General features: G+C 33.6%; 3 protein-coding genes across 8 annotated transcripts; 2 read left to right on the plus strand and 1 right to left on the minus strand.

The window, feature by feature from the left end:
• Nucleotides 1-2138: 2138 nt before the first annotated feature.
• LOC115441739 lies at nucleotides 2139-6340 on the minus strand. The gene is made up of 5 exons (XM_030166640.2): nucleotides 5877-6340; nucleotides 5474-5607; nucleotides 4854-5106; nucleotides 3567-3802; nucleotides 2139-3282 (listed from the first exon to the last, which is right to left on the minus strand). The coding sequence occupies exons 1-5, from the start codon at nucleotides 5890-5892 to the stop codon at nucleotides 2929-2931; spliced, it is 993 nt and encodes a 330-aa protein (XP_030022500.2). The 5' UTR covers nucleotides 5893-6340; the 3' UTR covers nucleotides 2139-2928.
• Nucleotides 6341-6775: 435 nt separating this feature from the next.
• LOC115441738 lies at nucleotides 6776-12234 on the plus strand. 3 transcript variants are annotated; one of them, XM_037442966.1, is made up of 6 exons: nucleotides 6776-7512; nucleotides 8287-8420; nucleotides 9011-9260; nucleotides 10124-10359; nucleotides 11141-11228; nucleotides 11662-11835. In XM_037442966.1, the coding sequence occupies exons 1-5, from the start codon at nucleotides 7497-7499 to the stop codon at nucleotides 11204-11206; spliced, it is 702 nt and encodes a 233-aa protein (XP_037298863.1). In that variant the 5' UTR covers nucleotides 6776-7496; the 3' UTR covers nucleotides 11207-11228; nucleotides 11662-11835. The 3 variants fall into 3 exon arrangements, with proteins under 3 accessions (XP_037298863.1, XP_037298862.1, XP_030022499.2); XM_037442965.1 differs by lacking the exon at nucleotides 11141-11228 and having other exon boundaries at nucleotides 6778-7512; nucleotides 9011-9080; nucleotides 11662-12234; XM_030166639.2 differs by lacking the exon at nucleotides 11141-11228 and having other exon boundaries at nucleotides 6780-7512; nucleotides 11662-12234.
• Nucleotides 12235-14585: 2351 nt separating this feature from the next.
• Nucleotides 14586-23153, plus strand: LOC119190638. 4 transcript variants are annotated; one of them, XM_037442968.1, is made up of 6 exons: nucleotides 14586-14870; nucleotides 16007-16143; nucleotides 16648-16900; nucleotides 17041-17276; nucleotides 22285-22649; nucleotides 22685-23153. In XM_037442968.1, exons 1-5 carry the CDS (start codon nucleotides 14855-14857, stop codon nucleotides 22612-22614), a joined length of 972 nt encoding a protein of 323 aa, XP_037298865.1. In that variant the 5' UTR covers nucleotides 14586-14854; the 3' UTR covers nucleotides 22615-22649; nucleotides 22685-23153. The 4 variants fall into 4 exon arrangements, with proteins under 4 accessions (XP_037298865.1, XP_037298864.1, XP_037298867.1 ...); XM_037442967.1 differs by having other exon boundaries at nucleotides 22285-23153; XM_037442969.1 differs by having other exon boundaries at nucleotides 14592-14807; nucleotides 22285-23153.
• The last annotated feature ends 2238 nt before the right edge of the window (nucleotides 23154-25391 follow it).

The following is a 25391-nucleotide window of genomic DNA, read 5'->3' on the forward strand; positions in this document are numbered from 1 at the left end:
GAGCGTTATTATTACGCTCAAATATTACGCTTAGCACACTTATTCGGCCTTGGAAATCTGCATAACACGTCTTAGTATATCTTTCATCACACATTCAACTGACCTTATTTATAAATTATAGCTTGATAACAAACCGGATTAATAGTACAATCTTATCAGGAAAGTGAAGTAATAATTTCTTGTTTCCTAAGATTCCAATATAAAATGGAATTTGATTAAAAAAAATAGCGGGAGGAACAAAATTTAAAACAGTTTTTATAACTGGAATTAGAATTCATATACATATATTTAAGTTATGTTTGCTTTTTAATTTTTTTATCTTGATATATTTTTTGAATATTTTCATAAACGTATCACATACTTATACAGTGATGAAAACAAGCTCGATTATAAAATGTGTTGCAACATATACTGATGACTGCATATGGTTATTTTATCTGTCCAGTTACCCATAGCACATTTGCAATGGGTAAATATTTGACATAAAATTGCTAAACGCATACCATTCATACAGCGAGTACGAAGGAGAACTTTTGCTGTGTCAACATATTGTAAGCACATTTGATACCAACCTAGTTATTATATTTATTTACCAGATTATATACTGATGCATATTATAAGCGCCTATCTTATATCTATAAATAGTTTATAAAATATTCGTAACGCTTGATCCGGTTTGAAAGGTTCGTCTGCGTCTAGCATGGTCCGCAACCGAGAGATCTGGCTGACATTTTATTATATAGATAGCTACGATTAAACTATTTACGCTTCATACCTACAAAGAACATTATCGATACCTAAGTAAGTATGTGCAAACGATTGATTAGGTTGGTACTGGGAGCACAACGTCGCAAGAATCAAATAGCATTAGGATTTCTATCTTCCTCTATGTACTTAACTATTATCAAAATATGGAGGCAGCGAAAAACATAGTGCCTATAACGAGTCAAAACTTAACAAAACTTGACATGTATGCAATTAGATACAATCCGTTTCGGGAGGTAAAGTATCAGCTGCGCAGACATCTCGCATGCGCCCGCGCAGCACGGCGGGATAACTTCACGTCCGTTGCTTTTGGACCCTAATACACGTAATTCAGAAAGCTCTCCAATAGGTATATAGTATCTACCTACTGAATCACATTATGTAAGCAGAATGGAGGAAAGACCAAACATAATATAAGTACTGAGACAATTTTTTAGAAGTTCAATGTATTTATTATATATACCTACACATAAACACACATACTACGTCTTTATCCCTGAAAGGCGAAGGAGGCACGACGCTAACTACTTTGCGCCCGTGTGTTCCGTCTAATGTGATATGGTACGAGCCTATGGCTATATAGGACACAGACATCGAACTCCAGGTAGAGAAAGGCATTTAGTGCAAAACTACTAACTAGGGAAAATGCGCTATAACTGAGAACGGGTTTTAACTGTAGCATATACGTTACAATTTTATAACTGTCAAAAGCTATCTTATGTCGATATGACGACCTAGCTCGGGTCTGTTGGGGGCGCAGGCTCCGTCGCATACGGCGGGTATGGTGGAAACGTCGTTGCTTCTCTTGCTGGAGATGCTGCATTACATATAAATATCCTAAGCGGTGTATGTATGTCTCTGGGTGCCGCTGACATGTTAAAAAAAAAGAGCTCGCTGAATTCAACGAAAGGCCTGAACTACGTGAGGCCCCTGTAAACATAAGGCTTTTTCCACATTTTGTGAGAAAACCCCTATGAAATAATGTAAGTAAATAACCATTTATATTCAGCTGGGTTCGATACACCAGGGGGATGTATAAGCAAAATTGGTAATATACTATATGAGGTGTAGCCTCTTACCTTCCCCCATTCTGAGACTGGCATCTCGCTTGGAGCAAATTCTGAAGCTGTGGTGGATGGAGCGTCAGCCATTTTGTAGTATAATTACAAATAAATAAAAAGAAACAGTCCTTTTATTATTTTAAATGTGATACAGTTTGTAAGTTGGCGGTTAAGATGAGTGCATTTTAAATTATGACAGATATTTATTGGTGGTAAAGAAATAGTTTCGCAAACAGCCAGTTCGTTAGTCGATATTTTAACGCATTTAAAGGCTGGCTTCGACTAGAGCAAAATCAAATGCGCGGAATATAATCCCATTTATTTTGTACATTTCCGATTGGCACAGATTGATCGTAAATGTAAATTTAGCAGGAGAATACGACCTATACGATACGACTCCGCTTGAGCCCACCAAATAACGTTTAGTAAGACGATAGATTTTCTAAATACGATTGCTTCCATTGAATTTACAAGAGAATTTTTGTTTTTAAAGAGTGAGTCAATAATAAATATCTTCTGTGAGGCACTCAACATGTGGGTCCTATGGAATACATAGCTTTGAAGGACGACCGACGCTACCATGGACTTCTATTTGTTCTTCTTATTTAATGAATATTAGCGTATCTAGGCAATGAATTAATGATTTATACAAAATTACACATTTTTTATTTTGAATATTAATTTCATAATGTTACATATTTACGTTAATTGTACAATTTAATTACCTAGGTATACAAATTAAAATATAATACAATTATTTGCCTGCGTTTCCGCTCGCTTTAAACTCCGGTCATGGGACAACGTTTCGGATGCGTCCAGCGCAGCATTCAAATAATGATCAAATTATTTATGCTTCTTTTGTAGTATAATATATTAATTATTATATTACTTCGAACATACAGAATAATTACAAATGGAAGATTTATTTAATTCATATGAATAGTTTCAAAGATTATCCACTACATCCAAACAAACTTTTTTATTTCATACTAGTATAGATGTGTAGATATCGCATGTTAGTAAACTACGAATTACGACGATAAAAAATATAAGTTTTGTAATCACAATAAATTATTACAGCCATTAACAATTACTTATATATTCATTGCCACATAATACCATCTTCTTCTTCTTCTTCAGACACATCAAATTCTTCATCGTCCATGTCCACCATATGGTTGGAATGATTTGGCAGTATATACTTATTAGCGTATCGGTTTTTGCTTGGCACTGTTAATACTTCAAAGTTCTTCACAGCGATTTCTTTGCCGTTAAATGGTATGTAGCACACGCGATGTGATGGTTGCACTTTTCCAGGAATTATATGTCCGTAATATAAAGCCCTGCCTACATATAACACTTCCCTTCGAACTTCTGAGTAACCTCCTTCCACAGCTCCTACTGGTATTCTGTCATCTCCAGTAGCAACCCATTCGCAATTGTATCCGCATAACACCTGGAAAAATAGAAATAGTAATAGTGAGACTCCTTTTTTATTTGAATATATGTATTGTTACAATAAAAAATATTGTGGAGACACTTTTTTGCTATAAAATCACTGAGCATTTGATAGATCGGGACAGTTGGTCATAGACAGTCGTAGCAATCGGTTGGATAGTGAATTATTGGCGAAAGTATTTATGTAGCCAGTGATAGTTATTTTTATTTTATAATCAACTCGCTTCAGTTTCTAACAGTATTATATTATTGTTGATCACAATTCAACATTCTTCAAAATACCTCAAATTCTGTCTTCTCATGTGCTTCACCGCCCCAGGCGAGATAGCCACATCCTTCCGATGGTACAAACTTGCCTGGCGTGAACGATCCTCTGTGATTAGCTCTAATGATGTATAAATTTTCTTTTTCGAATCCTCCAATCAACACATCATCAGGCAGTTGTGTATTAGTTGGCACCCAATGAACATCACCTTTAGATATATTGTTCATTGGAGGTTCCTTGAGCAACGGCGGCACTGAAAATAAACATAATATGTAATTACATTTTATATATTTTTTATTCTTTTCCATTAACAATAAAGAATTGGCCAAGATAGGCTAATCTATTTTGCAAGAAGCTGGTTGAAACTGTAGATGCACAAGGCATAGATTGGCTACCCTCTCTTCAGCATAGAGAGCAAGTAAATGATTCTAATAAGAAAATGATATTATAAAAAATAGCAATCAAATCCGAAAAATACTTTTATTTTTGTATCTACTAAAGATTCTATTCATCAATTGTTAATACATACAGCATATGTGCTTAATGCATCTACTTTATTTAAAGTCTCAGCCCACATTAAAATTAGGCATTCTTTCGTTCTTTTGATATTACTCTAGAATTCAATTCTGGGCTGTGAAAACTTATTAAAAAGTCATTCAATACAGTTTTAGATATTAAAATAAAGCTGGGAATTTTCTATCAATATGTTTTTCTTCTTTATAATGAGTCATTTTGACATTGCATTACTAAATGAAAGCACATACTTATCTACTTGGATATAACACATTACAATAAGTTACTTGAGCCATAGATTTGAAAAAGAAAAGTATAGGTTTCAAACTAGATAAAAAAAAATGCAACTATTACTACTCTAAGAAAATTAGTTGCAGCAGCAACATCATACTTTCAGTCAGGAATACACTCACACCACACGCCATATTCACACTAAACTACAAAATGATCAAAAACTCATAAAACTAAAACCAGGATTTTTTGTGAAAATATTTGTTATTAATGGATGATTTTTGGTACAATGTCAGCAAAGGGAAGACGAGAGTATTTGGTTTCATTTAGTAATGGAATGTCAAAATTACTATGTGCATACCTTGACTACAGACCATTTAGAGAAAATATTGTAATCATATATATGGAAAATACTGATAATGCTTCAAGTCTTTAATAATAAGGTGCATGATATTTACTTTACTTACCGTTGGATATTTATATACAAGATGTAAAACTGACTATATTTGGCTTGGAACAAGCAAACATAATTATTTCAAATAAAAATTATAAAATCTTACATTCAACTTTCCAATGTACAGTATGGTGGTACCCTTTCTCTGTCAGAAACGTAACATACATGTATTTAGGTGTTTTACTGGAATATTTGAGGACTGGTTCAAGAAATCCGTCCTTTCCTAGACTAATATTATCTCCAGCCCATGACAGCCATAATCTACTATAAAAATTCCCAGCAATAATATCTGGTGTCTTGGCGGTCACTCTATCCCTAGGATTTATTCCAATCCAGCTTCTGTCATTATCTATTCTGACCTAAAATCAAAAACATTTGTTTATAGCTGATTCACATGAATGATTGTTACTACTATTGTTGGATCCATGGTGAAAATAGAGCAATTAAAATTTGTTGCATATGATTATAGATGATTTATTCTGGTTAGTTTATGTTACCATAACAAATACTTAGATGTTGGGATAGTTTATTGGAATTGTTTAAAAATAAGTCTATTTATATATTTGTATATTAATAAATACCTAACCATTTTGACTCAAACGCTGAATATTTTTAATACAAAGATGTTAACGCACATACAGAGGGTCATAATTATTATGGATGTCCTGTGCAAGATATAATAGTATTGAATTGGATTACTGTAGTGAGGAGTACTAAAATACTTGCCAAAGTAATATCTTTTTTCAATGGTGTTCTGGACAAAATTATTGTTGCGTAGTCAGCCGTTTTGACATCAAAATTGATTCCACTAGATGATACTTTAAAGCTTCTAAGGCCCAGTGACGGCGATGTGGTGAATTCTGGAAATATAATTTATAATCTTACAATTATAAATTAATAATCAATGACTCATCACATAGGCATTGATGATTAATGCGTGATATTTAAATCAAAATTATAAATACGAGTGTATATATGAACATCGTATAAAAATTAATATAGTGCCTACTATATAGGTATCCAATATAAATATATCCTTAAAAAAATATTGGATGTTTGTGCTCAAAGTTTAAGCTCAACTTTATACCCGTTAGTCTTTAATATTGTAAAAGAAAATTAAAGTACGTACCAATGATATCACCCATAATTTGTGTAGTTGAATTAGGATATTTTAAATTTGTATTAATTACTAATGCTACACAGACGTTATCAAGATGAGTAAGTCCAATACAAAGAGAATTATAATTGGTCCAATAACACAAAATGACAAAATCGGTGACAGAATCAGTGATTTTAAATTTGTCAACAGTGTTGGCAGATATCTACTTTATATTACCACCAAACTAAAATTATTAATATTATGAAAAAATCCGCTAGAAGTCGCTAAATATAATTTTTTGTCGCTAGATTGATTTTGTTAGTCGCTAACAATTTATAATCCTCCAAATCTAGCGCTAAAACGGCAACGCTGGTATCAACCCCAGACACATTACAGCAATCCAATCCAATCCAATTTAATTTGTTTGGCTGTATCGTTTAATTTAGCTAGTGGCAGTGAAAGCGAATTTAGTGATTCTGATGATGAAGTGACTAATGAATCAAATAATCCCGGTGGCTTAGGAATAGCTGGAGTATTTCAATTAGAGAACACTCTCCATACATTAGATGATCATAATTATTGTTTTAAATAAATAAAAAAACATATTCCTAGAAAATATTTATATTTTAATTACTTAAGCTTAATATTTACCTAAGTTCTTTCAAATCCAGGTGTTTTATGTGAAGTCCAGGTACACAGGTAGTCTGTGCATATTTTCACATTTATATCCAACTTTAAAAAAGGAGATCGATTTGGCACCTACTCATGTATTTTATTATGTTTTTCCACCCATTTCTCCGAAACTATTAATTAGAATAGAAAATCGATTTAGTAGTTTTCAAAATTTTGACCATAATATATTTGTTAACATCGACTTGCTTACCCACATAATGGCAGATTTATTATACTATTCTGATTACTATGACAGCTGTCACCTAAGAGTATAATAATGCTTTGGTCATTGAATTTTGAAATTGGATTTTCTCGTACTATAGGGAAATCCCACACACTCTTTGGGGAAATCCCTCAAACTTATTGAATTTTAACCTAATAGTAATAACTATTTCACCTTGAGTTATTACTTCGTTGGGCTTGATAATTTTTTGAAAATATATAAACTATATGTATCTACTTATATTTTTCAAAACAATAATTCAAAGAGCATTATGAAAAATGAAGTGACTGCACAAACTCGCTCGCATAAATTGCTTTTGTCGCGTCGGCTTTTTAGGGAATACTGTGTGTTTTGGCTTATCTCTTTAATATTTTGTCGACTAATGTGCGGTTTAAACGTGCACCGACGTGTTATGTTCTTTTTTTATAAGAAATTTTAGTGTTAAATCTCAAAATTCAATGAAAGTCTTTTCATTATCCACGTTATCAAGTAGAGATTGTTAACGACAAGTAAGATGTGTAGCTACTAATCTTTGCGGGATTAGCCTTGGGAAGGGACAAGAGACGGCCATAACCGAAGAGTTCAAGACTTCATGGAGACTGATAAAGATAGAAAAAGAGTGCAAAAAGTAATGACCAGAGTAAAAATTAAAGAAAACTGACTGTATTCCAATTTTCTAGTACCTTCTTCATAAGGTACATATCTAATCGGTATCATTAATAATGTTATAAAGTGCCTGCCTATCTACATTGACTATGGGCGACATCATTGGTATGTATCTATTTTTAATTTTTTTATTAATCTGTATTATATATAATATTTACCACATATTTAATACCCACTGCCCTGTTGGTGTAGTCTTCTACTGACAGGATATTATAAACTATGGAAAGGGACTCCCCGGATTTTATTTCCTGGTTGGGGAACAATTTATGAGGGGCAAATGTACTGGTTAATTCTCAGAAAATATAAAATGCTACAGGTAGTAAAAAAGAACCCTACAATTCTTAAAAAAAAATGTGTCGCCAATCCTATCAACCTGAAGATATGGTAAAAAAATAAATCATTTTGCAAAACTTACAGTTAAAAATTTAGGCAACATTCAAAATCTTGTATTTGTATTTTAGTTTAATTTTGATCTAAGTAATTAAATATGCTTGGATACAGCTATCCTAAATCTTCTTGACCAGTCTAAAGTTGGTTACCTTACAAAAGGACATTCCAAACTTAGTTACCATAAACCAGGTGAAAATGATGATAACTTCAGTATAGAGATTTGTTATTTAATTATTTAATATTCCTGCCCTAATTGAGAAACACATTTGATTGACTTTACCCATGTAAAAGTGTTTTCCCAGCATTACATTCCATCTGTGCAATTTTCTTGCTATCTTCTAACATACATCCAAACACTTTCACATGATTGTGTTTTAATAAAAATAACATACGTACCGCAAATAATAAGTTGTTTTTTTTTTAAATTCAATTAGAATATATTTTTTAAATGAATACCTATTAATTTGTCATAATATTGCACTGTTACAGAATTTGTCACATCTCCATCACTGGGTCATCGGTGCTTCAAAATACAATCCAGTGGGATCAATTTTGATATTAAGTCTTTTTACTATGCTGCTATAGTTTTGTCAAAAAAAGGGGAAAATATGGATCATATTTGGGTAGCCATTTTGTTCATACTTAATATTTATTTAACTTACAATAAAAGCAAGTTCATTTTCCCATTTGACTCTTTTCTAGTCTTGATAAATGTTGTAACTATAATATTTCCAAAAATATTTTGTTCATGTACTACATTAATGCTATTGATAAGTTACCATTTTAATGTATTAAGTTTTTGCATGAAAATCCTAAGATATTTTTATTTTCGTCACGGAAATCAAGTATAACCTGTTCCATCAAAGAAACTCGGAATAGTGGCTTGTATTGCTTGATTTGACAAGTATTGTTCGCAATAAAAATTGCTTAATATTTTTATATTATAGACTTAATAAAATTAAACCATATAACAATAAATAATACTCAATAAAAACAAAGTTTTTACAAGCATATTTTTTTTACCCTATCGTTTGAGGGTAGTTTTATTAAAGTTCTCAAGGTATAAATAAAGAAAAATTAGTCTGATTTATTTCTATGCATGCAGTACTCAAGTGTGTGAATTAATCGCTGCCATTTTAAATTCATTTTTTTAATGGAACAGGTAGTATTTTATAATGTAATCATGTACTAATAATAAGTTTTATGATTTTAGATTATAATACGTAATGGTGTCAGTTGGGTTCAAAGAATGGGTCACAACAGAGTGCTAGCCAAGACTCCAGGAATTCTATCTGGAAATTTTTATAGTAGATTTTGGTTGACATGGTCTGGAGATATTATTACTTTTGGAAAAAATGGACATGTTGAACCAATCCTAAAATTTCCAAACAAATCACCCAAAAGCATGTATGTTAGATTTATTACGCATACAGATGAACATGCTGTACATTGGAGAGTTGAGTGTAAGTAAATTACTTGCATTTAAAAATAGTGCTTTAGAACATCATAATATTAGAGAGTGATTAAGAATCAGACATTTAATAATTATTACTTACTTATAACTTTCAGGATCAATTGCCGACTCGATAGCACCTAGAATTCCGTAGTCTGTGGACTACATACTAACAAGTCCATTTTTTATTACCAGGGTTTTGCAATACTTTGTGTGGATTATTCATACACTATTATATAATAATATGTCGTACAAATTCTCTTAAGAGTATCCAAGTTTTAATCCTAGCTATTTGATGTGTAAAAAAACTTTTTTTTTTATTTTGTCAACCTTTTAACATCGGCTAAATCTATTTAGAAGTAGATAAGAATTTTTTGCGGAAGACAACTATTTATTTTTTTACCGAAGGAACCCGCACCCTTGCCATTGCGCCGAAAATGACCGCCGCGAAGGTATTGCAATGCATAGGGCTGTATATAGTTTCAGTGAGACGGTCTGGCTCGCTCGACGTTTTCAACAAATGTTGGGTCACGATCTTGCCGCCTTGAGCAGCCGATTAAAGCGGCGCAGCAGCGTCAATCACAGCGTCAAATGCATTGGAAATTTGGAAAGTATGTTTGGAAAATATTGTGAACGAGCGAGACAGATGTACAGGGGAATAGGAAAAACGCCCGATGCAGAGCATTGCGGTCAATTGTACAGTTGACGCGCCGTTTAGCCATCGGCCCATGCTCATCTCTGAGCAGTAAGGCCTTCGATCCCAATATAACCGTCTAGTCGTCCCTTAAGGCTGGACGGCAGTGGTGAAAGTTCGCATTTTTTCGCGAAAACAAAATATATGCATTAATGGAGTTTACTCATTTTTTTTTTCAGTACCACCATTGCTGAAGCAACCTTCCATAAACCACATAGTTAAAGGAAAATTACGTTGGGTACCTGCTTATACGCAACTACCTGATGATGCATTAATAGGAGGCTTTGAAAAAGAAAAATTATACATCATGAGAGCTAACCATAGAGGATCGTTGACGCCAGGAAAGTTAGTGCCATCAGAAGGAGTAGGATATATTGCTTGGGGCTATGAAGCACATGAGAAGACAGAATTTGAGGTATTTTGGCATGTCGTACTAACTTTAAGAACCTAATTGAAAGTGGTGACTGTATAAGCTGGTTATTTTTCAAATAATTTTATTCTGACTACATATTCATGTTACTAGCTTTTTGCCCGCGGCTCCGCCCGCGTTATAAAGTTTTTCGGGCTAAACTTTTCTGTTATAAAAGTCACGCTATATATTTTCTCGGGAGCCTATGTTCTTCCCAGGGTCTCAAACGGTCTCCTTACCAAATTTCATCTTAATACGTTGGGTAGTTATAAGTTTAACACGTTCAGGCAAACAGATGCAGCGGGGGACTTTGTTTTATAATATATTGTTGTATAACTTTTTAAGAGGAACAATCCCGTTATACAACATTGTTGCATAACTGTAACCGTTTACGCAGCGCACGCAACGGAAGCTCTCAAAACTAATAAATTTTCCCCGTTTTTGCAACATGTTTCATTACTGCTCCGCTCCTATTGGTCATAGCGTGATGATATATATAGCACTCCAGGAACAAAGGGCTATCCAACACAAAAAGATTTTTTCAGTTTGAACCGATAGTTCCTGAGATTAGCCATTACTGTTCCGCTCCTATTGGTCATGCGTGATAATATATAGCCTATAGCACTCCAGGAACAAAGGGCTACCCAACACAAAAATATTTTTTCAGTTTGAACCGATAGTTCCTGACATTAGCCATTACTGCTCCGCTCTTATTGGTCATACCGTGATGATATATAGCCTATAGCACTCGAACAAAGGGCTATCTAACATAAAAATATTTTTTCAGTTCAAACGGGTAGGTCCTGAGATTAGCGCGTTCAAACAAACAAACAAACTGTTCAGCTTTATATAATAGTATAGATAAACAAAAATAGGTAAGTTGCACCTAAAGCTATAACTGTTTTTAGTTTACGTCGACCAGTTATTTAAAAGACGTCATTTTCTACCAAAATTGTGTAACATGTGAAAATAATGATAAATAAAAAAAAATACTAATCCTTCTGTATCATAAAAGATCATGTTATTATACAAAATTACATAAAAGTACATAATTTTATCTATAGTAATATATAAAGAAGAAGAGACGGAAGAGATTTTTGTTTGTTTGAACACAGTAATAACAGTGGCTACTAAACCGATTTTAATTATTTTTTTCACTAATAGTAAGCTACATTTACTAGATAGTGCTATAGGCAACTTTTTATCCCGGGAAAATACAATACTGAAAATCGTTCACGCGGGCAGGGTCGTAGGTAAAAAATAGTAAATTATAAGCCAATTCAATTATTATTGTTTCTGTTTCTCCAGGTTTTATGTGGATATAACTGCAAATGGGTGCCTTCAAAAAAGGATAGAATACCAGCAGGAGCTGTGAAAGGAGGATACTCAGAAGTACAAAGGGAAATGTTATACATAGGCAGGGCATTGCATCGTGGGTACCTAATTCCTGGGAAAGTTCAACCATCACACCGAGTTTCTTACATACCATACAATGGAAAAACAGTAGCCATGGAGAATTATGAGATATTGACAGTGCCGTCTGAACGGCGATGTATCAACAAATATATATTACCAAATAAAACTTCATGTACAGAATTTAGAATACAGGATTATTACTCTGACAGTGATCACTATGCTGATGATGATTCGTATGAATTTATGATTGATTTTTTTAATCCATTCCTAGATATGGATTGATTATTGTGGCTGTCAGTATTTTATGAAAGTTGTTTAGCTATAAACACGATTATAATAACATGTGATACTATGTGCCTTATACATTTAATTGATTACATACATTTTCCATTATTGTGTAATACTGAGACAATCAAATAAATTAGTTTTTTATTTATTTATATATAAACTTTATTCTATTATCAATCTATTTACTTTATTATCCTGACAAGTAGGTAAATAATCTACCTTTATTTTCATGGGTTAAGTACCTTTTTTTTTTTGGTTTCGCGGAGAAAGTGCCTTATTACTACCGCCCAGCTTTCGTGGGGGGCGACTGAGCGGTTATGCTGGGGTAACCGTGCCTTACGGCCCGGCGTTGAGCCGCCCGGATTTGATGGTGACCTTCGGGCGACCGCCGGGCCGAGTCCCTAACTCTATGTGCAACTTAACCTATGCATGGCCTACCAGCTAAAACTCCGCGGTGGCCCTCTTCGGCGCATTAGGGACGGCTGCGGGCTTCCTGTGACGTTGAAGTGTCTAGTCTGCGACCGCAGCCGCCCCTGCGCGGTGCCGCCTTGCGGCCCGTCTCCTATGGCGGAGGGGGGGGGGCAGAAGCCCCGCGCACCGAAGGACGCCCTCCGCGTCTACGGCAGCGTGAGGCCAACTACACACTGCCGTCCATCCCGGGGTCAACCGACAAATGTGCAAAGATGCACAGAAATGCACTAGGGCGGACAGCCCCCTGCTGCTCGCCGACGACCCCCTTCGTGGCCCCTATTAGTCGCCTCTTACGACAGGCAGGGGATACCGTGGTGGAATTCTCCAAACGCCCCCATTCCACAGGGCGGCTGGGTTAAGTACCTAGTAGTAAATAGCCGACAAAAAAATAAGCCATAGAAAAATGGGCAATGGAAATACACCCAAATTTAAACTTCTGGCGCTTTTTTGTAACATGGTACAGTTGTTAGCGTCACAGGGGTCGGGTTTAGTAAGTGAATAAATACTTTTTATAGGATTCAAAAAATATAAACGTAGGTTAACGAGGTGGACCGATACCCTCATAAAAGTCGCAGGAGGTCGCTATGTGCGAGCCACTTATAATATGTATGTCTAAAATCTTGGGGGAGGCCCATGTTCAGCAGTGGACATCCTGCGGTTGATGATGATGGTGATTGAATGAAGCTGAAATTATTAAAATATATGTTATCCCACTGTTTATATTAGGTAAATAACAATATTTACAAAGTCTTTGATAAAATGAGCAGAGACTCATTGAGTGAGAAAAGTACTGTGTTATATGATCAATATTATAACAATGTATGTGAGTCCTGGTAACCAATAAAGTAGATGATTGTTTAAATTGTATGAGGACAGTATGAAATATGCATTTTTTTACTTCATCTACTTGCTTGTCATTGCTCTGAAATTTACTGTTTTCTTCTTTGTTTTTTTTTTTATTGGTGAGCTGTTGTTTTTTAGTTTCTTGGGGTTGGCAACACTGCCGCGTAGTGTTTACACTTTACTTTAGATTTGCTTATCGAAAGTCGACTAACGCTAAACTATCGCCAGAATTTCCTTCCATTAAATTACATAGCTGGTAAAAAATTCAGATTGTCGTCAATTTACCCCAATTGTAGACCTTACATGTAATGAAAACTAAATCAAATAAAATGAGAATTGTCATTGGTAATTCAGTTATTAGGTAACTGATAAAATCATACCGATATTATTAGTGTAATCCTATCGATAGTTTTACAACCGATCGATTGCAAGGAACTTATATACCTACTACTTACTACTTATTATATAGGTAGTATATAAGTTCCTTGGTTGATTGTATGTAATACTATCGATGCTATCGATATTATTGCGTCTAATCAATTGTATTAGTTAATTTATGATATCGATAGCGCTATCGATATTGTTACTAGTTATCGAGCTCATCTATAGATAGCGAAACTATCGATAGTTGGGCAACTCTACATTGGTTCACTTTGACAGTTGACACTATTGGTGTCTGGTTGAGACCAGTGTTGCCAGAAGGTTACATTTCTTACATTTTTCGGTACTTTTCACCCCCTCGCGTAACGTAAGTAATTTTTATATTTAAGGCAATTTTCGTAACTTTTGAGAACAACGATATTTGTAATACAAAATTTTTATTGTAAACATTGTATGAACGCATTTCTATTCAACGCATCCAAATTGAACGCACCTAAAACTGACGGGTCTAAAAAGTATTTCACTCCATATCACACTTAGAGAGGCTCGGCATGACAAAATGAAACGTATCTTGCATATATTAAAACCTGATTTTGCTTAAGTTTGCCCGCGCACATTTCCTACTTGCGCGAATCCCCGCGGTTTCGTAGCTACAGAAATGCTTGCCCAAAAAGGCGTAAATTAAAAAAAAAACAATAATGTAACTTTTGCAGCAAAAATGTGACATTTCAGGAAAGGAAACGTAACTTACGACTCAAGGGCCCTGGCAACACTGGTTGAGACATCAACAACTCTTTTATGATTGCATCAACATGACAGTTTGAAAATTGATTTTGTTTGTTTATTGGTCTCTGTTGATTACCATTGATTACTTAGAATAATGTACTCAAGTTAAAATTTAAAATCTCATAGAGTATTATATACGAATTACTTTATTTTGTATGATCGAAATCCCCACAAATTTCATAATTTAGGAATTATTTGATCATTTCTAATTCATCTAAGTCATAGATCGTGTGGTAGTGGAGATTGGGACCATGGAGTCATAAAAGAAGGTTTTTGGTTAATCGCTTCTTAATTTCTTTATTAATTTACTTCAGTTATGGGCGATATTATTGGTACGTTTATATTAAAATACCATTTAGATCTCTTTCATTTATAAATCCTGATACTAACTAGTTCATTTAAAACATTTAAAATATTTTGTTATCGCTAAATAATTTCGTGATTAGATTTTAGATTATGGCAAAAATAGCAGTATTTTTTTTACTTAATTAAATTTATAATCACAATAATCACGAACAGTGGTCACCTTAAAGCAAAAGGCGGGGTGAACCAGGCAATAGACCGAGGCCTCACGCTTAGGTACCGAGCGCGATGTACAACTGAGAAGCTTTTTTTTTAGGTGACCACTCCGTTTACGAATTCATCTTAAACTTAAGCATACCCAGTACTTTATATACTTATAGTATAATAATTATAATTAATGGATTTGGGCTGCTTGGTCTGTCTGGAAATCTTTGAGGGAGGCCTATGTTCAGCAGTGGACTTTATGTGGCTAATGATGATGACAATTATAATTCACTGTGACAATGATTTTTATATCTGATCATTATTAATTGAAATAGCTGTTTCTTATTATATTTTGTGTGTTGTACTCTTAAATATCAATAAAATTACTATAACATGTATCATGTTGCTGTTAAGGTCACCGACTTCTATAAATTATTCAAAATAGTGAATATTTTAATTTAGGAAAATATTATTTTTCATTTACTTATACAAAAAATAGTTCCAAGAAATAATCATTCATTAATAATATAATTTAACCAAATAGCACTAATTTTATATATTGAAAAAAACAATACCATTTATTTGGGTACAAGAATCTTATACTGGAACTGCTTAAAAAATGATTTTTCTCCCTTACTTATTTTATCCTTAATAAATCTAGATAAATAATTTATTTAAACAATATAATATTAAATTGATATTGAGAAAACTAAAACTTCAACTAGCATTAATCATGTAAAACACAACACAAAATAATCATTTAACCGAAAGCTTTCTAGCATTATGGACTAGAATAGTACAGTATTATTATATTGTAATAGTATTATTACAAAATAATATGATATCTAGACACCCATATCTTTAGGCAATTTTGGAAAATAAAAAAGCTACCCAAAATAGGTAAAATTATTCATGTCAGAAAAATTGTGTTACATAGTGTAATCTAATCTATGACTTTCAGAATTTGTTACTTCACCCTCCCAAGGTCATAGGAGTTTCAAAATAGCATCAAATGGAATAAATTTTGATGTTAAGACACCTGAATTTGCAACATTAATTCTGTCAAGAAAATTAGGAAGAAAAGCTGATAATATTTGGGCAAGTACCTGAGTGCTCTTTGTAAAAGTAATCTAAGCACACTGTAACTTACCAAGTACAAAGTCTACTAATTCATCAATTGGCAGAGAAAAGAAGAGAGCTACAATTTAAAAACTGTAGTAATTTCTTGGCATTGTACTATTTTGTTGTGGGATAGTTACCACAAACTTCTTCATGCATGTTGTAAAAAGGATTGTGTTTATTCATGACCAGCCACAAGATATCAACATCCTTGGGAGGATCCAAATCTGGCCAAAAACATTTAGTAAATCTACGCAACTTGAATCAAACCTCATCCATAACCTTTACAACATCTACTATATCAATACTGTATATTGATAAAAGTAGCCATGATATTGTGCATATATGACATACATTTATGTCTGTTGAAATGTTAATAAACATTTGGACAAGACTTTAAGATATTCAGGTTTGAAAGTCACAAAATGATTAGGTATTCTCGAATGTAATAATAAACTAATAACCGAGCTTATGTGATTTTAGGTCAAAATAGATAATGATATGAGTTGGATTGGAAACACTTTTAGAGAACAAAGAGTACAGACCAACACACCAGATATTATAGCTGGTAATTTCTATAGCAGATTATGGTTGGCATGGGATGGAGAATCTGTCACTTTAGGAAAGGATGGTCAAACTATACCAATCTTAAAATATTCCTGCGATTCATCCAAATATATGTATGTTACATTTTTAACAGAGAGAGGACACCATACCGTCCATTGGAGAGTAGAATGTAAGTAAATTTCATGCCTATAATAATGAGCACCTTGCAGAATGCACTCTAATTTTTAATATAGAAAAATTCTTTTATCATTAGAAAAGTATGTAATTGTATTAAGTTTTGTATGGATTTATTAAATAATTCCTTTGCAGTGCCTCCAACACTGAAGCAATTTTCTATAAATAACATAAATAAAGGTGATGTATATTGGGTACCTAGTGATACACAACTGCCTGATGACGCGTTTATTGGAGGTTTTGAAAAAGAAAATTTATACATCATTAGAGCTAACCACAGAGGATCATTGACGCCAGGCAAGTTTGTGCCATCGGAAGGATGTGGGTATCTTGCCTGGGGTGGTGAAGCACATGGAAAGTCCGAGTTTGAGGTATTCTTATAATTGTATTTAATTTAAACAAACCAACAGGCAGAATAACTCATTTCAAAAGTGCCAGTAATAAACTGGGTAAATGAAATGTTTTTATAATTTAATAATCAATCTTAGTTCCCTTCAGATTCCAGTTTTACAGGTTTTTTTATACATTGTAATCAATACATTAGATTTTTTTCCACATATACATTCATTTAAGGCTAAACATATATTCCATTAAGAGCGTTTACGCATCCGCGCGCCGTATGTCTCAAAAACAGCACTTTTCGAAGGAGATAATATCCATCAAAACATTATTTTAAAAACATATGAATTAGTAATTATTATAGAAAATTTTGTTCTCTAAAAAGTTAGTAGAGAAAATTTTTAGATTTATTGAGTATTTGTAAATTGTTTAATGATTACTGAACAGAGGTTTTCAAATTTGCGCTTCGAACGTCTATTTCGAAGCTCAAAATATCTTAAACCACTAAGGAACATAACAATATGTTATTTTTATCTAACTAAAAAGATCCTGAAGAAAAAGTTAGTAGAAAAAATATCTTTTTATGTTTAATTCATGAGAAATAAAAATTCAAAGAATTCGAAAATTTCAGAAATGTTGGTCATTTAAATGATTTTTTTTTATCACTATATCTTACTTAATTGAATATAATATTGGATTACTGTAATAGAAGAACATCTCCTTAAAAACATACAATTTAAAAATTCTACAAACTTAGTTCTGTTATTTTTCTATAAATATTTTAAATACCACTATAAAACGCAACGCGCAAATCGTTTCAAATTAGTCCGCCTTGAGGCTTTCTAGAGAGAGGACGTATCGCTCGTCGCTCCGGCGAGACTCCAGTTGGACTTTGCTGTGCGTAGAAAAATAGTCACGTGTATACAGTGATTGCCACATCTTAGTACTTTAGTAAGTAAAATATTATTTTCTTTAATGATTGACAATAATTTTAGTAGTTACTATAAATTATTATTATATTATTATGTTTCAGACACAATGGGAAGTAAAGCTATTTCTAGGCAAGAAAAGGAAACGTAACAACGCTGAAACTTCGGCTAAAGCAAAAGCTAAAAGATTGATGTACTAATGTTATAACATGCGTCTGTAGTATGGTTGTTGCTTTTTACTCATTAAACACTTGAGCATAGTTACTCGAAGGAAAAAAATTGAACCATAAGCTAAAAACAATTAGCCCATTGAAATGTTACATGAGCTTTGTATTTTTTAGAGGACCCAATTTTATTTTTAGAACATGTGTCGGGGGTCAATAGAAGCTTAATCTCAAGTTTGTGAGGTCGCCCCCCTTGTCCCCTGGCCGCATGGAAAAAGGGGTGAAAAACCTTTTTTCGCGATATCTCAGAAACTATGCGTCTTACATAAATTTTGTAAAGTCATAATTTGTAGCAAAATTGTTTTGCCTACAAATATGTTTATATAACTTTTTGCCCTAAATTAAAAATTAAAGAAGTTATAAGCAAAAATGTGAGAAAATGTTTATAAAAGTTTTCTTTTTTGCTCTATAACTTTTTTTTTACATTTTACAAAAAAATTACCTCAAACTAACTTGTAAATGATCTTTTGAGGAAAGGAGAATGCCCATTTTTGTATGAGAGTTGGGCTACGCTTGCGTCTGTACAAAACCTTCACAAAACTATGGGGAATATATCCTAATTTTTATACAAATTGAAAACAATTAGATATTCGATGGGAGTTCGGAGTAATCAGAATTTTTATAGCGCGGTTATTTTGAGGTTAAGTATGGACTGCAATAATGTAAGGTAGAAAGTACCTATGTGCCTGATTAAGTTAAATATTGCAGTACCTACTGGTTATTGCTATAAGCAATTAGTGGACGGTCTTTTCACCTAGCTTTAATCGCCCTCATAAGCAACTGATAGGTACTAAAATATTTGATAAGACGAAACTCCAATAAAACTTCTAACATAGAATGGCGGAATATTAGTTTTTTCACGGAGCATACATATGTTACCTGACCTTTTGTGTATATGTTTTTCTGACTTACGACTTATTCTATTACATGGATTACCTAATCTTTATTTCCACCTACCATTATCTCACTCCAATATGGCGTCAACACATATTGTAGAATAGATCCAGCTTAGTTTTTATGGCCGGCCTTATGCCTGACGTCAACCCTATTTGGAGGATTCCGATCCCAGGCACTCATGTTAAAAATACCGAGATAAAATGTTGCTTGGCCTGGAAATCGAACCCAGGAACTCATTTCACAGCCTTATTAGGCTAATAGTTAATTATCATAGGGAAAGAAAAATAAAACCAGAAATACGAAATCCGATGCATATTTTTATATAGATGTATATTTTTAATAGAGGTATATATTCTTGGCATCCCAAAATAAAAAGAAGAATTTGATATAGCTGCAGCACATTTATATATACTCCTGAAGTGAGTGAATGACTTCTTGCATCGCTGGTCGGGTCATGTCATGTTGTTGTCTGTGAACCTCTCTATTAGCTGATCTCCAGCAGGCAGCACAAACTCATTCCAGCCTTGAAACCTAAAATATAATGTAGAAGTTGAGTAAACATGTTCAGATTATTATTATTGTTAAACTGTTTTCTTTAACTTTGGCAAAATATTTCTCACATTGTGGCTATGTTAATAATAATCTACATAACTTACAAACTGGACAGCTCGTCCAAGGAATATACTTATCTTTGCTGTGGCGCCGCAAAGGTGCAGTCAATACAGCGCTGGGATATGCCATCTCGATTAACCGTCCTGGGTCCAGGCTCTAGACGACATTGTGTTGCTTACTAAAAGCCTTCCGTCTCAAAGTTCGAAACGCACACTATACACGTTGTTTTTTAAAAGAGTATTTTTCGACTCAACATTAAAATACATAAGAAAAACACTCCGATCTTTAGTAAGATAAAATATATTAAAATATTTTAATGATTTCACATTCATACAAATCTGTAGTGCCAAATGTCATTAATTTAAGTTGCCAGTGTAATAAAAATCTGTACCCATATATTCATTAATTAAAAATAAAATCCAGACATATTTTAGCCGACTATTGTATTTCTGTCAATGCAAGTACAAGTCGCTATTTGTTAGTTTTTGGAATAATTAATATTTTCTCTTTTTTTACCCGCTATTTGGAGTTTGGTCATAATTATTAAGTAAAATATATTATTTTATAACAATATATTTGAGATGAATAATATATTTAATACATATATTATAGATTCAAGTACGCGCACATTTATTGTACATAATATTTACTTTTTATTCCATTTAAAAAGGGAATTTGTTATGAATTGGTATCAATTCGCCATATTGGCAGTACATTATCCGGTGTTTCATTTGCAACAATTAAACAACTTTTTTTCATATCTTTTAAACCCCCATTCGCTTATGACTGAAATAAATACAAATGAAGTAATAATTTAAATGATGATTTTTCGTGAATATTTGGTTAAGACGCATGACTGACGCAAAGATAGCCTGGTTTTGGGCATTGTCCATTGTTCCCTATATTTTTTTTTTATTTCATTCATTTAAAACGCTGTTACAGCGCTCCAAAGTTTACCGAGTTCGTCAATGCTCATGAGAATCCGGTCGAAACAAAATGTTTAACTTATTTTTGATTTTTTTTATTGCAAATATATTATTACAATTTTTTTGTTAAATTCGTACAACTTTACTTATTTATTCCTAACTCTTTTCTTTGCCATAGAACTTACCAAATTTAACTTATCGAATGTTATGCAGGTAGAAAAGGTATGAGTTAGCATTTGGGGATAAAGGAGAAAAAAAAACATATTTGCAGGCAAAACAATTTGCTACAAATTATGGCTTTACAAAAATTTTGTAAGACGTATAGTTTCCGAGATATCGCGAAAAAAGTGTTTTCACCCCTTTTTCCAAGATGGCGGCCGGAGGACAAGGGTGGCGACCCCACAAACTTGAGGTTAAGCTTCTATTGACCCCCCACACATGGCCCAAAAATAAAATTGTGTCCTCCAAGAAATGCAATATTCGGTCCTTAAATTGTAACATTTCAATGGACTAAACGCACATTTCAAAACTCGTTTTACGCCCGCGGGTGCGCGGTTGTATGCGGTACCCGCTGTATTGGCGGCCAACTATTAGAATCGTGCGGGCCACGGTAGCACCAGCGCGCTCTGTGGTTAGTAGGTGGGCGACTGCAGTAGTCGGTAGGGGAGGGGTGGTTACAGAACTCTGACGCCATTTTCCTCCATCGTGATCGTTTCTGATATGATATATAGCAATACCTATTAAAAAAAAACTATCCAAAAATATAACCAACTTCCGAAAAAAGAAGTCTTTTATTTCTCACTTTTTAGTTATACACCTAAAAATGACATCTCATTACATACACCTTCTGACTCAAAATATAAATTCCAATATGTAATTTCTAATGACTTAATTTAAACTTTCAATACGCTAAATATTAAAAACTGCAGATCTGTGGAGTAATTATGTGGTCCATTATAAACATCGTAGCACAGTAATTTTCCTGATTTATTGTCTGATTACGGAGTTCTGGTGCCTATCTTTCGGCTTCATGATGAGCTCCACTTTACTAAAGGGTACTTTCTAAATGCAAATGCATTTGCATTTAAAAAGTGAAAAAAACAATTTGTAAAATTGCCGTTAAAATTTGTTAAAAATGTTTATTTTTTTTTATAATTACAAAATGATACATATAAACTATTTCATGATGAATTCTTATATATTTAATAATAGAATTCTTCATTTATCATAAATTCATAAATCATAAGTTACATTCCAATTAGATAATTAAAGCGAAAAGATCAAAATTGGTTGGTCTGACTATAAAGATAGCCGACGCGCTAACTCTACGCACACAGCTACGCAACGGCTCTGTGTGAGTGAATTTTGCGAAGAATTACCTATAGTTGACTTCACGCGCGGCACGTAAACGCTCTTAAGTGAAATATTTTCTTCTAATTTATATTTTCACAGATATTATGTGGATACAACTGTGAATGGGTGCCAACAAGAGAAGACAGAATACCTGTGGGAGCAGTGGAGGGAGGTTATTCAGAAGTGCGACGAGAAGTGCTGTATGTAGCCAGGGCATTGCATTGTGGTTACATAATACCTGGGAAGGTTGCACCGTCCCATAAGGTTTGTTACATACCATTTAATGGCAAAGAAATTGCTAAGGAGGAATACGAAATATTGATTGTACCAACCAAAGAGAGATTTTCCAATAAATTTATATTACCAAATGAAGCTGTATACATGCAGGATATGGAGCAGGGCGTCAGTTTTAGTGACGATGATCTATAAACCAGACGTGTTGACGGCATATAATCCTATATCAAGTTTTGGAATAGACAATTGTCTATTCCAAAACTAACTTGAATCTGTTAGTTACTGTAATGTATTCATTATTACTATTTTATAAGAATTTTTATTTATGTATTGCATGTGTAATTTGAAACTGAAATAAGCTAAGATGTTTTTATTACATAGATACGTTGACCGAGCTCAATACTAGCAAGACGAAAGCAAGGTAATTGCTCGACTTAACGGCCAATGAGCGTGCGGCACTAACGTTGTTACGTAACTGTCGATGTATATATGTATATCCTTTTCTAACGAATGTATGCTGCATCTTTTATTCGTTCTTCGAGCCAATTTGTAGTTATATGTACAAGTACGTGAATAAAGCAAATAGTGCTCTGTTTTTATGTGCCATTTTGTTAGTGTATGACGCGTCTATTTGTAAAACGTCATTGGAAATTAGTATATGATTAAAATGATATTGTACAAAATCCCAGTTTGCGATCCCTAGTACAAACCCATGTCACTCTTCCTCTACCAAAGAGAATATAAGCACTATGTTTTACTCTATTAGCAATTAGTGCGTGAAAATGTTATGGATGGCGCTTAGGCCTAAATCAATAAACTTGTAATACAACTTTAATTTAATAGAAATACGTCATAAATTGTAAAACATTTTATTTATATGTATAACATATTTATATAAACATTTATAAATAATTTCGACAACCCTTTCAATTTTTGAATACTTTTAAAATTATTCAGGCAGGGCAATATTTCGGTAGAAATTTTTATTCAAGTCAAATTCAAAACTTTCGGCGTTTACGCGTGTTTCTAGTTTGCTTCCGTTTTGTGTGATAATTGTGGTTTCTGGCTTTTGATAAAGTTCCAGAAAGTTCGGTTGAGTTGACTATAGTCCTCCTGCCTTCTTCCCGTTGAGTTTTTTATTCGAGAACTTCATTCAGTTTGGTGCAGTCTTTTGCGAAAAAGACGCTTTTAGTTTCTGATCTTATGAGTTTTAATTTATGAAAATATGTGCTCAACATTATTATAATAAGCATCGATATAATAAAGTTAATAAATGACTTAAATATTTACATGAAATTTTTTATTTTGTGTTTGTATTATAAAATTTTAAATTTTGCAAACATATTAAATTTTAAATTTTAGGTTCGATATTTATATCAAATTAAAAATCAACGCGAATTGCTACGCAACGAATAAAAAATGTTTGTAAAACTGTTAATTTTTATAATGCATGCCAAATTATCTACATACCTACCACTATAATATCAAACTCTAAAGCCATACCTATAGGCAGCTATTGAGGTTAGTTCAACGGTTATGATACCAGGTGGCGACACTTCAATATAGGTTATAAATTCTCGCCCCCTATTCCATCTATGCTATATATTTTCTACTCTATGGATAAAAATATTGCAATGAACTATCGCTGGTAGTGGCAAGGAGAAATAAATAATAGGCAGGAAGGGGGAAGACGTTTCGAGCGGTAAGTAGCAAAATACAACTCTAAAAGCCATCATAATAGCACTAGCGTTGTAAGAGGGTATCACATGAATATAGCAGATGTAAACGAAGTAAAGTATGCCGAGTTGAAGAGTTTAAATCTCTGGTGACTAGAATATTAAGTATATGACGTACGGAGGTTGTTAAAACTTTAGTATTTAAACCTCTTACTCTAATAACTGACGCTAACTTTAAAATTGACCGACTTGCTACAGTGGTGCCACGAGAATTTGACGAACACATTTTCATATTTATGCTGTACAGAGACGGTTATAATTACCTCTAGTTTCCATACAGAACAATATTGAAATGGGCGCTCCATTCGACTGCATTAAACGGGAACGACCGCGTTCTGTGTTTACCGATCCAGAGGACGATATCACTCTGGCTATTGGCTATAAGAACGAGTTCTTGAAACTCCAACATTGCACAAGACCGCAGTTCGGTTCTCACCGTGTTCCTCGTCTTCCCGACCCTTCTAATAGTTCCAGCCCGCATGCTGACGAATTACGGTAACGGATAGTTTGTTCATTTTATCCCATAATTGTTCATGTCCATCCTCTTCCAGTGACTCGAGGTTGGTAGCCCGTTAGTGAGTTGCCTTGAGCGTAGTCACTTATTTCATAGGGTTGTGAGACGCTCACCCGAAAGTCCGATAATAGTTTAAAAAAAGTAGACTCAAAGTAGGATATGAGGGACATCTTGCCATCCCTTTCTTATGGTCGCATGACGGCACACCTATCAACAAGCATCTCTACCATTTTTTACAGTTCCGACTTCTACTTGATTTCAAACGCTTGTAACTTATTCTTGAGCGAATATTGATAGTTTTTACTGTGCTAAGGAAATTCACTATTTTTCATAAGTAGCTATGGGCTAATAACTCGATAAAACTGGTTAGATATTATAGCGAGCTGAGTTAATGAGAGCTTAACACGTCAGTTTCTACTATTTTTAAATATCTCGAAACTAACTCGTCTGAGCCTAGAAGTAAGTATGAAGGGAAAATTTCTAATCTTAGTGACTATTGGTTCGAATTGGAAAAAACCTTTTAGTGTAGGATAGCCCGTTAATCGACCATGGCTATAGGTTTTCTAACATCACGCTTTGACCAATGGGAGCGTACCGTCAATGAAAAATCTTGCAAAAACTGGGAAAATTTATTCTTTTTGAGAGCTTCCGTTGCGTTCCCTGCGTAAATGGTTAAAGTTACGCGAACATGTATTGAATTGTTCGAATTGTTCCTCTTAAAA

The sequence above is a fragment of the Manduca sexta genome, chromosome 25, assembly GCF_014839805.1.
Source record: "Manduca sexta isolate Smith_Timp_Sample1 chromosome 25, JHU_Msex_v1.0, whole genome shotgun sequence".
In the NCBI taxonomy this organism is placed as follows: domain Eukaryota; kingdom Metazoa; phylum Arthropoda; class Insecta; order Lepidoptera; family Sphingidae; genus Manduca; species Manduca sexta.